At 37.9% G+C, this 17,715-nt stretch overlaps 1 protein-coding gene across 1 annotated transcript in view; it reads right to left on the bottom strand.

The window, feature by feature from the left end:
* Positions 1-1,832: 1,832 nt before the first annotated feature.
* ARHGAP15 (Rho GTPase activating protein 15) overlaps positions 1,833-17,715 on the bottom strand; it is a 609,541-nt gene continuing 593,658 nt past the window's right edge. The window contains exon 14 of the mRNA XM_036858098.1: positions 1,833-2,192. Within this exon, the coding sequence (XP_036713993.1) occupies positions 2,009-2,192 (184 nt within the window). The 3' untranslated portion in view covers positions 1,833-2,008. The remainder of the gene's footprint in view (positions 2,193-17,715) is intronic.

Below are 17,715 nucleotides of genomic sequence, written 5' to 3'. Positions count from 1 at the left end.
AAATCAAGAAGCTGCTGCTTTTGAAGATCATACATCTGGAAAGCAGCAGAGGCAAGGGGCTGTGAGCCGCTGCTCAGAGAAGGTAGTGCCACTTCTCTGTGGCTGCTACTGCTTCTTCTCTCTGGCTGTTGCTCCCAGAATTACGTTAAAGATGGACACGGGAAGGGATAAGATTTTAAACCCGGGGACTACTAAGAAGTAATGAAAGGCTTGGAGAAGACCAAATTAAGAATCTGAAATGTCATGGAAATGAGGAGGACCTGAATGCCAGAAACTCTTGTTTCGCGTCTCCATGTTTTTCTGAAAGGCACAAGCACAACTTTGAATAAAAGAAGAGCTTAAAGCTGCAAGTCTGTTAGCTCATTGCTACCAGCAACTTTAGATCATGGGGTTCTGCTCATGTGACTTTCCTTGGCTTTGTGGTATTTGTAAATGTCCCACTCCATGAAACCACACTTCAGCATTTATTGTGGTCGCTGTGTTCTTGGGCCATCAGCCACTTACTGGCGCCATTGCCAAAATGAAGACATTGCGACAGGGTAAGGGAAACCTCTCCTTCCTCGGGCAGCTCTGTGAATGTTGGAGCTGCATGCACATCTGGCTGTCTCTCGAGCAGCCGCTCTCCCTCCACCGTATACCCCACCCACGCAGACAGCTCAGGCCTCTGAGCTCCTTATTGCTCTAAGTGTTTGCTCTTGGATCCGTGCTTCACGTGTTTTATTTACAAGCTTTATTTTTCATTTTATGAACAAATCGATAACTAGACTTACTCTTTATCGCACTGGATTAGCTTTATTTTATTCCGTTTGAATTTGATTAAAAAGCTGTCAAACATAAGTCTATACATTTTTATCAGCAGATAATTTCACAAAAACCGGCTATGAGATGTGTTCAGCTAGAACACAGTTTTCAAAATAAAACAATGTTTGATATATTCTAGACAGTTACCCTTTTGTTTATCCATGACAACTGAAATTAACCATCAAATGGATAAAGCAATCCAAGTCCAGTCAAATAATCCTTAGGGCATATGAAAAAAAAAAGCTTTTTTTAAAAAAAGTTCTTTCTAGATGGATTTAATGTAATTCACCAATAAAGCATCCTCAGAAGCATAATAAAAATTCTACATAAAATGACATAGCCAGGGAAAAGGAAGATATACAGTTTGATGAAGATTCAAAATGGATGTTAACATTAAAAATGAGCAGTCATGCAATTCCTGTATAATATAAAGATCAAAATTGCAGGGCACTAATTTTGCTTCTAATTTATAAGACAGTGTGTTTATGGGACTGCAAATAGTATATGTAAAAAAAACATATCCAATGGCAAATGTTTGAACTGCCATTTTTCTTCAGAAAAAATGCCATTCAACATGTATTTGTAAATTTCAGCATCTAGCACCAAGGATAGCTAGACTAGATTTACACTTAACGAAAAGGTTCTTGAAAGAGGAAATACGTCTATTTTGGTTGAGATTCTGATTTCCTTTGTTCTATTTAAAAAGTATTCACTTCTGCCTTCTCCCCTCTTTTGGTTCTACTCGTGTACCCGTGGGCGTATGGGCAGAGGCCTGAGGCAGCCAGGGTAGGGAAGAGGCTCACCTGTGTGGACACATACCCACACTCTCAATCACACTCACACTCACACTCACTCACATGTCTACACATACACAACCACACATCCAATGCCCGGGAGTCGAATTAAGGTTATTTTTGGATATGTGCTGTCCTCCGCACACTATTTTATAGCATGGAGCATGCATAATGTATGCCTAGAAGTGCTGGAAGGCACAACACTGAAGGGGTTAATGTAGAACACATATAGGCAAATATTGTCAACTATTTTATTCAAATGTTTGGAACTTAAACACAAAATCATCATTAAGTTTTCACAAAATGAGGCATCTGTCGCTTGAAAGGAAAAAAATATTTCAGAAATATGTTTACAGAAATGTAAAAATATTAGGCATCGAGACAGATGTGAACATAGTAACTCGTCTTGTCTGTCAGTCTTCCTCCGAGCCAAAGATCTCACTGTACTCGCTCAGCATGAGCTCGGCGATCTGGTTCTGGTACACCATGTGCACCGCCATGTTCCCCGTCTCGTTTTCAGCTCGCAGAAGGGTGGGTCCAAATACAATGCCTAGGCTTTGCGTGGACATGAGGTTCTTGGATGCTTTGGCCACTATCCTATGGCGAGAGAGAGAGAAAAAAAAAAGACCCATTGGAGTTGGAATAAAATTGTGGCTACTTTTGAATTATAAAGTGCTGTGCTCTTGAATCCTTTTTCTTCCTTAAATTTCAACTTAAAGAAGGAGAATAAGGGCAGTGATTGGCTTTGGCAAAACACAGAATGCAACACAAGCAAAAAAAAAAAAAATTCAGGTTCCAGAAAAACAACTCTACCACAGCATTATTTAATCTTCTACTCTGTGTGCTTTACTGTATGGAAATAGAACCTATGACTTTTGGGGGGAGAATTCTATCCCCATAATACCTGGCCACTGTGGGTGCTTAATAAATGTTTGTGGAATGAATGAATGAATAAATTAGCAAAAATGACAAAAATTACTGTGGAGAGTTAACAAGATTCAACCTGTGAAGTGGTTATAGTCAATGGAGGAAACAGGTGAGACATGCACAGAATATATAAGAAGCCAAACACACAAAAAATAGAACAATAGATACATAATTCATGATGGAAGGACCGAAAAAATAATTAAGTTTTTAGTGATTAGCATGAGTAAAGTATTCCTGACAAATGCTAATTGCAACATGTTTTGTAGAGAGGGTAGGTTCTGGGACATTTAGGTGTATAACGAAATTCTAAGTGTCCCCACCCATTTTACTCAATTTAGCTCACATCTCAATAAAATGCAGAAGCCTGTAGCATTTGCACAGGAAAAGAGTCCCACTGGAATCAAAGAAATGTTTGCTTATGTGAGGACTGTGGAGAGCTGGAATACCAGTGAAACATTAGGATGTGGTTTTATTACTGGTAACGTCTTGCCTGCTTCAACACGGGACTCTTAAAAAGAAAATAAAGCCCCCTCCTATCAATTGAGACTTTAAAATAAAAAAAAATAATGCTTATTCTCACCACTGAAACCTCCTTGGTTTTATATTAAAATTAGGTTTTAGTGATGTTAGGGAAATAGGGAGAGCACATGGAAGGACAGGGTGCTAAGAAATACTGTACTCTGCATTCCTCCAGAACCCCGACCCAAGGGAAATATAAGCTCAGAGAATGAAGTGGGGCAAAAGAACACTTTACTGCAAGGCAGTGGGGCATCCGGTCTCAGAGCCCACTGGGGCACTGGTTGAGCTCTAGCGGACTCTGTGTTTGGTCTGTGTGGACCTACCTAGTCCCCACTCAGAGGAGGCAGGGGGAAGGAAGACTTGCTCTCTTTCCATCCCTCCACAAACCCAGATCTCTGACATACCATTTCTGTGACCAAGAACCCATGCCTTCTCTCTCCTGAAAGAGACTGAGAAGGAGCCAAAGCCTTCACTTTGTGACTCCGCACAAGATGTCAGCAAGATGTCCTTGACCTGATCAATATCAGTAGTAACCAAGCAAAATCAAGTATTATTCTAAGCAATTTTATGTATGTATGTATGTATGTATGTATGTATGTATGTATTGGCCGCAGTGGCATGCGGGATCTTAGTTCCCTGACCAGGGATCAAACCCGCACCCCTGTTCCGTAGTGGAAGCACGGAGTCCTAACCACTAGACCGCCAGGGAAGTCCCTATTATTTATGTTTTATTTAATTTAATTTTTAAATTGAAATATAGTTGATTTTATTCTAAGCAATTTTTTGGTCTCATTTAATCCTCATAACAATCCCATGAGGTAGTATCTATTATTTAAGCCCTTTTGACAAACGAGAAGACTGAGGCCAAGAGCGGCGAAGTGCCTGATATCACACAGAGCTGAGGCTCAGACCCAGGCAGGTGGGCTACAGCTCCCGTGGAAACATCATTGCCCTGGGGTGTGTTATGGCTCCTATGCTTAATAACTGGGCTGACTTGTCACTCTGCCATCCTCCACATGGTTATAGGTCCTTCCATAAGAGGGTCTGGAGTTTTATTCCTCCCAGTAGCATTGTGATTGACAGCCTGGTTACAATGGATTTATTGTGGGAAAAATGACTCTTAAACTTGGACTAAATATTCAAGATATTCTGCCTCCCATTTTCACTTTTCTTCTTCTTCAAATGGAAAGCATTTGTACCTGTGAGTAATGTTGGCATGACTACATTTCTGGAAGGGATTCTCACATTTAAAGTATCAGTGAGTTATCAGAGACTTCAAGTTTAGAGTTTCCTTTGGAATGTAAGAAACTGTGCCACTTTGCTACTACATTTACCAAAAGTCTGTAGAATGATTTTAAAACACTCTCCTAACCTGGAGTAGGCACAAATGGAGTGGGGCTTTGCTTCTCTTTAACACACCTATTTACCGTGGCTAAAAGTCTCTCTTGAGCCTCTCCCAGACCTCTTGATTATAAAAATCACTTGTATGATTCATTGTGAAGGAAGACAGTTTTTCTCTTTTGGATTTAAAGTAATACCTTTTTGGGATACTAACTCATTCATTGACTACGCCACAATAATAATTAAAAAATTTGTTAAACAAATATGGAGAGAGGTAACATAACTGATCAATTAATTATCTATTAGGTAAAAGTTGCTTTAAAAACATTACCCATAGGTAGCAAAGGTCTAAGCTGATAAGAATTATCTAGCAGAGAACAGGGCTCAGAAGGCACGGGGCATGAAGAAGGTAAAATTAAAAGCAAAAGCCTATTCAAGTATGAAGGTGAATGGCTGATATAGGGCCAACAGGGAAGAAGAAGAACATTAGGACCTGGAGTCCAGGGAGACTGAAAGTGGAAAGGGGTGACCTCAAGACAGATTGATGATGGGAGATATAGTTTCCTAGTTAATAATGGCTATAATTTCAGTCGATAGCAGGAACAATGAGATTTGGGGTAGCTGGGAGCCAGAATTGTGTCAAACTCAAGGTGAGGCTAGAAATCAAGGGATGTCCAAGAGCTGATTATTGGAGGGGACAGTCGTGGCTGTCATTATTGGAGATTATGGGGGTAGAAGCTGGAAGAGGTCTAGGGTATCTGGAGGAACTGGGGTGACTGGAGGGGTCTCCAGGGCATACAGGAAAGATATAGCTGGTGGGACTGGAGCTGTGAGAGGAGAAAAAGAAGGCTGAAATGGGACTAGTTTATTTTTAAATTTTCCCAGTGTTCTTTATATTTTTCCTGCTCAGCAAAAGTCCTGATCTGAGAATCCAGAGCAGGACCAAATCTAGAGGAAACCAAGGCTGAGTTTCAACGGAGTGAAGAGTAGGAGGCTACAGCGGGCTGTCAGAGCCCCCTCAGGGAAAGGATTCTCTCTCTTGGCCAGTGGATCATGGGTGAGGACTCCTGTAATGGATTTCTGCCAATTCATCAGTTTCCTAAATTTCCCATGGACAAGTGTTCACTTTGAGCTCTTCTGCGTGTGTAAATGTGGAACATTCATGCCATCTCAACCCGTGTTATTTGTGTCCATTTCTCTGCACACTCTCCATGTGACTTTAATAAAACCAGTTTTAACTAATGGGTGCTTTCAAGTAATCTTGTTACAAGTAGATTTTACCAAATAACATTTAGTCTTGTATTCTTGTTACATTTGCATCACTGCAGGTTAATTTTTCTTAGCAGCTTGGAATTTTTTCCAAGTTGGGAAAATTAAGTTACTTGCAATAACTTTTAGAAAAATCAAATGTAGTTAAGAAAGAATGTTAAGAAAATGTGGATGTGTATTATACAGAATGCATGCTTTCTTGCCTATTCTCTGTTACAAAACGTGTGCTTGTGTGTGTGTGTGTGTGTGTGTGTGTGTGTATTTCATTGGCAATTTATGTTCTGAATATCAACCAACCAGTAGTTGGTATATTGAGAAATCAGTCAATCTTTAGGTTAGAAAAGATGCTGAGGGTGAAGACTATTTTGGGGTCGAAGTCACCAACTACCGAACTATATGATTCATGTAGATAGGCAAAAATATTCTCACATCAAGATTCACATTAGATTAAACCGCTTTATAGTAAAGAGTGGTGATAGATATTTCTAGCAAAGAAGGCTCCCAAACTGGGGATGTCTGGAAAATGTATTCATGCTGTTATAGACTTCACTATTCAAACGTGAACTTACCTACTCTGTACCTCAACAGACTCTTAAATAGTTAAGTGGTTGATTTAGGACCACATAAGTAGTCAACCGCAATGTCAAAATATAGCTAGAATACAATCCTACAAAATTATTCAAATCTCAGTTTTTTACCTCAGATCAATGGGTATCATAATTTCCACTCTCACTGTGGGGACTAGCTGGGCATTGCAAGTGTCATTATTTCTGAAGGCTTCAACTAGTAAAACATATGTAGAGGAGAAATAGAGGCTATTGAAAGAAATAAAAGCCCTGCATGGAAAAAAATGCAATCTAGTATGTAAGATGGAAAACTCTCAGAAACAGTAAGTTGTACTTCCAGTAGCTTAAAATGCAGTTGAGTTGTATTATTGGAGGGGAGGATCTGATTCAGAAACCAAATACATTTTTACTATGGGTTTGGCAGTACTTCCAAGACAGCTTTCACTAAAGTGAGTTCTGCAAAACACCATCTCTGTGACATACTTCACAAAAATAGCAATCTGGAGTAAGAAAAGTTTTGGAGAAAATTATATGCCATTCTTCTTTCTTGGAAATTTACAATGCACAATAGCATAATAAAGGCTCTGACAAGTCCTGCAGAAAACTAACCCTGTTCATCTTTGGGTAACTCTTGTGTTCCCTAACTTACTTGCATGTTGTGGATCCTCTTCCTTGAGAGACAATGAGGAGCATACGTTAAGAAATGTTACTTCTAGTGTGCTTTGCTAAGGATCTACTGAGTCTGAAACATTACGGATCTTACCCTCCTATGCCACCCAGGCTTCAGAACTCCGTAGCAGCTAATTCAAAGAGGTCAGATTGTGGTCATTTCTGGCAAGTTCCACCCCTCTGGTAGGGCTTAGATTTCATCTGGCCTTAAACTCCATGACAGTGTTGTAAATTTTGAGCTACAATTTAACCTGTTTTCAGCAAAGAAATGAAAGAAACTCCCTTTTTAGGACAAAACAAAGGCCAAAAGGCAAAAGACCACGTCTGAATGAGAAAGGTGAGAGCAGAGACATGGTTGAGAGATTACCATACAGTAAATTGATGGATGGTAAGAAGGTGCAAAAACATTTAGATCTTAGATCAATATTTGGAAATTCTTCTACATGTTTGTTTACTCACCATTAGATTACTCCCAAGAAATCCTTATAGCAAAGATACGTGATTTGCAGCAACATGAAGAGCTCAAAGTTTAGTGCCTGTGAATGCTTGACTAATAGGAAAAAGACCCCAAACTGCAACTCTTTTGAAAAAGGCTATTTACGAACACTGCTTAGTTTAAAATAGCCTGACAAAAATAATTATGATTTTATGAATTTGTTCGCAGAATAGCACTTGATACGTGTTCATTTTAAAAGAAACTCTTATACCGCTAAGTAAATTCAAGTTTATAAAATCTTGAAGTGGGTAAGAATTCATTTTTCTGGCAAGAGATCAAAAAGGTGATATACAGTTTACAGCATAAGAAGGAGAAGAAATGCCAGCGCTACTTTTTGTTGGGCCCAAATGGACGGAGCAATGATCCATCAATTTTAGATTATTTTAGAAACAATCTATAATCCAGAGCTATAGATGCTGGACCCCAGACAAAAAAAAATCCTCAGAGCCTTATGCTGGGTTAAGTTTTTCCAAAAGTGAGCTGAATTGCTAACTCAAAGGAGTTTCTTAGTTGCTTAAAATCACAGCCAAATGATTCAAAATGAAAGAGAGATTTACTATAAAACTAAAAATTAATGCTGAATTAATAAGACCAAAGCATTTAATAATAGTCCAGCTCCAAACAGATATATGGATGCAAACTTCCTTTTAAGTTTGTGCTTTGCTGTTACCATAGTGACTTGGAAAGGAAGTAGAAAGCCACATAATTGCCTGCAGAACAAGCCTCAGGTTATTGGAGGTGTACTAAAAATATTCCCTTCCCTATCTCTGGATTGCTGTGATTTTCCAACACACATAACTTTAGGATGGTTTAACTTGAATGGGGAAAGCGCGGTGGTAAACGTACTTTTGCCATCAGGTCACACTTGCAAAATACAGCTCATCCACTGTATGTGAAATGTTAATTGTTGACTTTGACCATTTCAGTGAAGAGAGGCTGTTAAAAATAGAATAAATTTTCAATGTGCTCAACTTATGTTTCCTATGTGCTATAACTACTTTGGGAGGGGGGGGTCCATGCTAACCATATGTTTGCCTACTCTCAATCTGCACAAACTATACTGCTGTCTACACTGGCCTTTTTATTTTTTTTTAAAGATTGGGGACTTAGCAGGAATTCTACCTTCTCCCTTAAAGTCATGGATGTATGTTAGAAAATTTTTCAAATATTGCAAAAGCAGAAGAGCATTCACAAATGTTTTTGCATTTAATACTAATGTATTTCAAGGTGGTCATTCACTGGTGATTCAGTCATTTTTTTATATGCAAATTTATAAATTAATTGATTTAAACTAATTGTAAAGTCTTCAGTTTTATACTTAAATATCATATTATTATTGTTTTCCAAAGTAAGCAAGAAAACTATCCTCCTAAAAGGGAATTACTGCTATATTCTGACATTTTTGCTTTTAAATTATCTTTAAAGCTATGTGTATGTAATTCTTTCAAAGCACATCATGGAAAAGGTACTTTATATGGCAGTCGCACATTCACAGGTAACATGGCCTTATTCTTTGCATTTATTGAGTACCCTCTTTGCATTGATTTCATTGCAAAAGACTGAAACATTTTCAATTATTCACTTGTTTCATATTTATATTGATTGGCCATTACAGGGAGAGTCTAATGTATCTTTAAAGCAATATTCAGAACAATAAGATAGGAGGAGTGATAAAATAAAAAAAGTGACTAGCCCATAGACTTCAAAATGGCTTATTTCTGGTTGGAATATGTATTCTATAAGGTGATAACAACCATGGATAAAATGGGATATCATAGCCAAAGGCCTTACATAGTAGATAATATCAAAAGGAACACTAACAGTAGTTACTATTTGTTGAATATCTTTTATGTGCTAATCACTGTGCTTCAAATATATCACAATTTTCAAAGGTAGACTTAAAAATCAGTTTTAATTTCTTTTGTTATGATTATAAAGTAATACATTCTATTAGAATTTGAAAATTTAGTAAAGTATAGTAAAGAAAAAACCACACCAGCAACTGTAAACAGTAACTCAAGGTACCCATTATTCATTCATAAAAATCTGTTACTCAGTAGACCTGCTATTACTCAACACCTGCTAGGTGCCTGACGCTGTTCTGGATGTTGAGGATGGTGCAGTGAGTAAAACAAAGTCCCTGCCCATGTGCAGCATACAATCTAGTGGGGGAACCAGACAACAAACAATACACTAATCAGTATACGGTGTGATTTCAGGCACTGAGGTACTTCAAGAAAAACTGAGAGAAGTGGTGGTTCTTCCACTGACCCTGGGAGCCTTTTAAAAGTTTCTCATGGCCTAGAATCCATCCCCAGAGATTCTTCTTTACCAAGAATGAGTGGAGCCTGGCTGGCTGTAGATAATACAGCCCCCAGATTACTCCACTGTGTAGAGAGGTGGAAAGTGCACATGTGGCAGACAAGGTGCTCAGAAGTTCTTTCTAAGGAAGGGACGCTGGGGCAGAGACCAGCTTATGTGCACAAACCAAAGGAAGGAAAACGCCAGGCAGGGAAAAGTAGGTAGAAGGCCCCAGTGGTGAAGTTGGGCTGGGTGGTTCTAAGAACAGAGAAGAGGAGAGTGAGACAGTGAAGGTAGGAGATGCTGTGGGCGGACTCATGGGCCTTGGTAAGGATTTAGGACTTAATTCTAACAGTGATGGGAATTCAACCTTGTGTTTTGAGCAAGAGACTAACACTGCCAGCATTTAGTATAAATGTATAAGTAATTTATTTACATACATATTCAAGAAAATACTTTCTATATAATTTTGTATTCAACGTTTTTCACTTCTATCATGAGCAATTCCCATGTTTTATATAAGTAGTATATATTTTTTACTCATTATCTTATACGGGACAGAATGGGCTGTACCCTATGATTTCTTAGTATAAGTGAAATTGATGTATTAAAAAATCTTTTTGTGCACTCTCCTTTCTCCACATTTTGGAGTATTTCTTTAGGCAGTGGTTTCCAAATAGGGGCAACTACCCACTCCCACTCCCCCTATTAGGCATTTGCAATGTCTGGAGACATTTTTGATTGTCATGACATGACTGGGTGGGGTGGGGGAGTTGAGTTGCTCTGGTACCTAGTGGGTACAGGCAAAGGATGCCGCTAAACATTCTACAATGCACAGGACAGTCCCCCAAACAAAGAATTTATCCAGCCCAAAATGTCAATAGTGCTGCTGTTGAGAAACCCTGCCTCAGTGTGAAATAGTAGAAATGTAACAATTAGATCGATGGTTCTGAAACTTTACCATTCACGAGAATAATTTGGAAACCATATGAAACACAAGTTGCTGAACTTCACCTTCAGATTTTTGGTTCAGCATCTCTGGGGAAGGACTTGAGAATACGCATTTGTCACAGGTTCCTAGAGATGATACAACTGGTCCCGGGACCACACTTTGAGAACTCGCGCTAGATTAAGTTATGGGTTCTCTTTTCTTAAAATATGATAACGTGGGATATGTAACATGACAACCCATAGTCCTGTTAGCATTATTATCACTTGGTTTTATTCTTTTTAAAATAATTGCTAACTTGATAGGTGAAAAATGATTGTCATTGTTTGAATTTAGGATTCTTTGAAGTTAGGAAATGGGGAAGAAGTTAAAAAAAAAACAACCATGTGGATTTTTTCTTCTGTGAACAATTGTTCATATCACCTGCCTTTTTCCTATTGAGAGCATATCATTTTATTTGTTTACTTAATCCATTTACTTATTTTGTATAACAAAACTAACACGTAATCTTTAACAGTGTGCTAATCAGGAGTATGTAGAATAAAAAGGTAAAATACTCTCTGGTTTTCTAAGTCAAACTCCTTCATGATAACTATAATTAACAGATGGGTGTTCCTTCTGGATGTTTTTCTATCTATCCATCTACCTATCTATATATATATTTTTTCTTTTTAAAAAAGAATGAGATAAAAAATACATAATATGGTACAATTTGCTTTTTCCCCCCTTAACTATATATCATGGGAATCTTTCCAAGTCAGTACATATAAAAATACCTCACCCTTTAAAAAAATGCTGTTACATTTCATAATATGGAAATAATTTATTTAACCATTCCCCTGCTGATGGACTTTTAGGTTGCTTCTAATTTTTTGCTATTACAGACAATGCTACAATGAACATCCTTGTACATATAGATTTGTGAGTTTTTTATGTATTAAGATGCATAATACTTCATTACTTTTGTTGTACTTATATTATCCCAATTCTTTTTTTCCCTAATTTTGTTTATTTAAATTTTGTGCGGTCATATCTAGCACTATTTCTTTTGGAATTTCTATCATTGTTTTTGTTATTATAAAATTCATCCATTTAAATAAATCAGATAAATGTCATTAATATTTTTTCCTAGTTTTAAAAAATGATTTCATTTCATATCCTCGAATTCATCTCAGTATATTTTACTGTTTGAAATGTGATGGTAATCTCAATCATCTTTTTCTTCAAAAGCTAGCTGATTCCCCCAACCACATTTCTTGAATAAATCGCCATTCTCCATTGATTTGTGATGCTACCTTCCTACAACTCACAGACACACACACCTGGTATTTTTACTCTGTGGATGATTTCTGTGTGTATTCTGAACTAGCACTTTGCTGTTTAAATCATGATAACTTTAATATACATTAGGAATCTTCCCATTTTTTTCTTTTTCAGATGGGAAGGAAAATTTTCAGATGGACAAAAGGAGCCTGAGAAAGATTGAATAATTTGATCAAAGTCATGTAAAGTGGCAGTAGCACCTAGATGAAGATGCAGATCTTTATTACTCTGGGAGATAGATATTCTTTCCACAAATAACTAAGATTCAAGAATTTTGGGGGCTTCCCTGGTGGCGCAATGGTTGAGAATCCGCCTGCCAATGCAGGGGACACGGGTTCGAGCCCTGGTCTGGGAGGATCCCACATGCTGCGGAGCAACTGGGCCCGTGAGCCACAACTACTGAGCCTGCGCGTCTGGAGCCTGTGCTCCGCAAAAAGAGAGGCCGCGATAGTGAGAGGCCCGCGCACCGCGATGAAGAGTGGCCCCCACTCGCCGCAACTAGAGAAAGCCCTCACACAGAAACGAAGACCTAACACAGCCATAAATAAATAAATAAAATTAAAAAAAAAAAAAAAAGAATTTTGGGTTTGAAATCAAGGGGTTTCTTAATGTCGAGGCCTGAGGCCTGAGGCAGACGTGGAAGAGAAGTGAGTCAGAAAGTCGGCACAAGTCTTGGGTGACATATTTTGATTTTTTAATCACCTAACTCACATCCGAGGATATATTTATAGGGATGAGAAGGGTGTTCAGGTGGAAGAAAAACCAAATTAATACATATTGTCTTTTTCTCCAGATTCACACAGTGTTTTAAACTTCTGAGAGCATTCACTTCTCACTGTGAAAAGAAATGCACTATTTGTGGAGATTGGTTGAGAGTTTCAGCTATGGTTTCCCTTAGCTGTTTTCTCTTAAGCTTTAAAATGGTTTTAGCCATTCACATTTGACCATGTCAGCAGTAAAACAAGTCTTAATTTTTATTCCCTGAGCTCTGTTGATCAACCCATAACCATGGATAATATCACCATCCTGGGAAGACATTGCCCTGGATTTAGGGGAGAAAGGCTAGGAAATGTATTACATGTTGGGAGTATTTTTAGAAAAGAAAAAAAAAAAAAAGACTGTTTATTATTCTTTACTTGGAATTTGTCCAATAAGGCAGTTAAAACACTAGTATGTGCTGGTAACATTTTATATAGAACATTGGGGGCTGTGCGTGGATCAACATTAATTAGGCCAAGCAGAATAAGGCACCTAATTATGAGACATTAGTGGAAAATATAGAACTTAAATATTTGCCTTGTGGTGTTAGATAAAACTAAAAGGAATACTATCAATATGCAAAGTCAGGATTCATCAACCTCTTTTTTTTTTTTTTAATTTCTTTTCACATAGGTGAAGAGAACAGCTATTCCACTAAGGGCATCTATCAACTCTTCAGCAGTTTTCTAGAAAATTGTTTCCTTATTTAAAAGGTCCCAGAATAGCTGAAAGAGAATCAGTTGCAGTTTGGGTGTCAGCATTCATTCGTCCACACTTAATTTTACTTTCTGAGGAAAAATAAGCTTTAGATGTTTTTCACAGTGACTTGACTCTGAGAGGCTGCACTAATAGAGGCTCCAGGGTGAATGTGTGAAGCAGAGTGAAGGCTCCTCAGTGACCCAGGTCAGGGACTGATGGTGTTTTGGTTTGGAAAAAGGAACAATTAGGGAAGCCATGATGACTGAAAGCAAAAAGCCATGATATGGAAGAAAAAGTCTACTTTCCTCTAGTAAATCCAGTTCCTGGAATTGGCCCAGAGACAAATTTCACCTTCATACGACGAATTAGAGTTATGAAAATAGACTAGGCTCCTTCAAAAGATTCACAGTTATTATAGAAAATTTAGAAAATGTAGATGAGTCAAAATAGAAACTAAAAATCCCTGATAATTCCATCACTTAGATATTACTATTATTAATATTTGGTATAGATTTTTCCAAATGTATACTCGAAAAATAGGGGGACTATCTATCAAGGTTATTAAATATTCTGCACATAAAAAGAACATGAGTTCCCCATCAGGAGGCATTCAGAGATGTTCCAGATTCCCGTATTGAATGGCAAAGTGAATGACATTTAAAGTGTGGTTTGGTTTGGGCTTCCAGATTAATGACGAAAGAATGAACATTCTGGGAAAGTCAAACTTTCGTTAGAGATGAGGTGGGATAATATATAATAACCGAGGTTTCTTCCCCACCCTTCCTTATGCCTCTTTCTTTTCTCCAAGATTCAATCAGCAGCATTTTGTCCTCAGTGGAGGGATGGTACAACAGAAAAGCAGAGAAAGTGCTTTGGATTTGTGTAAGCTAGGGCATTTGACTTGAAAAGGACTGGGCCTCAGTGCCCTGGACTCAGAGTTGCAGTGATGGCTTAACCAATAGATTGGAAGGTAGATGAAGAGCTAGGCTACCCTGACACCAGACAAGAGAAAGATTTCTCTGGATCGGTAGAAAGAGAGCTAAGAAGAGAGCTGAGACTTTGGTGAGGTCCCGTGAATGCGGCCCAATCCTGAGTCCTTCTTATCCCCCTTCCCTGGGGATGCAGGCTGTTGGAAGGTTTGAGGATTCTGAGATCAGATAGACCCATATTCCCCTCCTTGGGGAAAACCTAGGGTTATAAAAAAATTCCAGACTTCCTCATGTTCAATGTATTAGGAATAAAGACAAATTACTGCATGGTGTATCTTCGCAAAGGTGGCATAAGATAACTCCACAGTGTCTGTCTGACCAGTGACTGAAACCAAGACCTCGAATTGGAAGTTGGGGATGATGACAGAAAACCAGAAGGAAATGAAGACAAGCCAGGACAGGTGACAAAAGCCAGACACTTTCTACCCTGCTTATCTGGTTTACTACCTTTCTCTAGTAGAATGTAAACATCTTAAGGACCAGGACTTTATCTGTTTTTGTTTAGTGCTGTACTCCTAGACCCAGATTAGTGTTTGGTTCATAGTACTAGGTGCTCAGTAAATACTTATTGAAATACTGTATAAACGGATGCTCTCCCTGCCCCCCACCAAATGCTTAGGCCATACGTAGCCCTCCAGAACTAGAAAGGACCCGGGAAAATGTCTAGAAGTGTCTAGAAGACACTCTGAACTGACTAAATTGAAATCATTTAGAAGAATAGGGCTCACAGGGGAAATTAGTTTCAATTGCGGCACAATATTTACATTTCTGGCACACCTGAGTTTCATACCTACTCCGAGAACATGAAGGTGGAGATGAACAGAGATAATATTTGTTGAGAGCTAGTTAAGGGCCTGTAACTGTGCAGGGTGCCTTTCCTTCCCATGTATTATCTGACAATGAGTTTCTAACATGCACCCAGTTTGAACAAAACGGGTGAGAGGAGTTTAGAATAAAATGTAATTTTTATCTGGTTTATACTATGGATAGTTGAAGTTAAAGATAATGACACCATTTTTCTTGGCCATCTAAAATCTGACCATCAAATTCTATTTTAGGTAAAATGCTTGATGTATCTGCAGAAATGCAAACCCCTTCAAAATGTTTATAATACTTGGCTTAAAGATAGAAACTATTTGTTTTGCTTTTACACACATGAATTTATAATCTGTAGTGTGGTGGAGAAATAAATCATGCCAGTTTCTGCACCTGTCCTTGAACATACGGACATCAGGCTAACTCATGAGTCTATTGTTCAGCACACACCTCTGTAATCACCTGTTATGACTCAAATCTAGACCTTTTTGTGCCTCTCTCAAGTTTCATATGCTGTTATCCATGCTGAGTTTTCATTCTTGCACATACATTTTATCATAATATTATGTTAGTCATAAAGTATAATAATAGAGATAAGAGGGATTTTGAATTTAAAACATTGTATAATGTGCTATAATTATTAAATATTAAAAAATTACTTCTATCCCACTAGAACTAAACCATGTGATTTGTGTGCTTTTAGTGAGTAAGGGGTGAGACTATAGGTAACCTAAGATATTTTTAAGTGTATATGAACCAAGCATAAATTAAATAAAGTGACACCAAGGCTGAAATAATGTAAGCAAGCACCAAGTGAAACACAGCAGTGAATTCAAAATAGACTAGTGTACTGCTACTGACGGTTCCCCTATCCTGACATGCTGACTTAATCTGGCATCAGGAAGGAAGAGAACAGGATAAAGACAGAGAGAAGGATAAATAGAGAAATGAAGATTGTTTTTAGTGTGATCGTGACCAGGCCATTCATATTTCTCCTATAGCCTGGAACCAATCTTATACTTATTGGAAGGTGTGACTTTTAAATGTTCCTTACTTGCAAAAAGACAAATATTCTAGAAGCTCGGTGTTAGCTTGTGGAGGCATCCGTCCTGCTTGCTCTTTGCGTGGAGGTTACTGCAGAGGGGTGAAAATTGTAGATGAGCAAATGTGTTACTTATTCTTTACATTTGCAGACTTCAGGGTAAGTTCTACTTGACAGCTCCCCGATTTCTTTAACGCAGCAAATCTTTAATCAGTCTAGATATGTTAAAATGTGATTTTTACAGCGAATTGACCTGAGTTGAGTACTTGAGTTGAAATGTGTATTTTTCACCCTCAAAAGCTGACTTGGAGGGAAAAAAAATCAGATAGTCTATGATATACTTTGCCTTAGTGACAAGATGTTTTGGGGGAAATCATCCAAGCTTGAAATAAAATCTTTATTGAAAGTAATTCTACATTCATGCCAGTCAGATACATTGTAGGATTAGACCAGATATCCCAGGGGAAAACTACGGTATATGCACCAGGCAGAGTTGATTATTTGGACCTCCTGTCAGTTCTTAACTTCCTGACAATGGCTGAAGCGTTCACAACTGCTACAACTCCGTTTTCATCTTTATTTTGAGAGAAAGTTAATACACTTTACCTTAACTATGCCAAATGTACTGGAAAATAACCCAGTAATAAGATACACCCCGCCTACCAAGTGATATCTGTGTGTAGAGAGCATTTAGCTGTGCATTTTAAGGAAACAAATACAAGCAGCAAATGACAGAAAGATATTGTGATTATTTTTTCTACTTGAACTTTTAAATTTTTCTGGCAAAGCCTCCTGTGTGCTGTCTTAAAATCAACAATGTATACATAATTATGGAGCCAAATAAATGGCTTTCATTGAAAATTTCCTTCAAATGGCAGGTGGGGGAGGCTTTTCAAATTATTATTGCTAGAGTAATTTGGTTATCAATGTTATTTGGTGTCAAAAAGGAAGACACAGGTATGCCAGGTGACATTTGGCTCCATTTAGAGAATCAACAACAGCCTGGGATGTCACTTTTGAAAAAGTCATAAAATTGTTTCTTTGGATATAATTAACACTGTGACTAAAGAAGAGAGAAAAAGGCATAATTTCAAATTTAGATTTATAGTCTGATTTGCTGTGAAGACAAAACATCCTTGTAGTTCTAGAGGAAAGGAAAAGACATAAACCCCAATAGATGTTTGATAATAACCATGTTCAATTTAAAAATTCAGAACTTAATTTTGTAACTCTCATCTTTTGGTTATATATTTTAAAATGCTTTGCTTGCACATTACCAAAGAATGAAAGCAAAAGGGTGAGGTGGCCCATGACTCGCAAGTATAAGGAGAGAAATGATGACCTACTATCATGTTATAGAAAATGACAACATACTCCCCTAGACAAAGAAGTCTCAAGGTGAAAAGAATATGTGTTCTGAGAACTGTATTTCCTACCTGAGTAAAGCATTGGTTA

The sequence above is a fragment of the Balaenoptera musculus genome, chromosome 7, assembly GCF_009873245.2.
Source record: "Balaenoptera musculus isolate JJ_BM4_2016_0621 chromosome 7, mBalMus1.pri.v3, whole genome shotgun sequence".
In the NCBI taxonomy this organism is placed as follows: domain Eukaryota; kingdom Metazoa; phylum Chordata; class Mammalia; order Artiodactyla; family Balaenopteridae; genus Balaenoptera; species Balaenoptera musculus.
The sequence above is the reverse complement of the archived record's forward strand: the minus strand, read 5'-3'. Positions and strand labels throughout refer to the sequence as shown.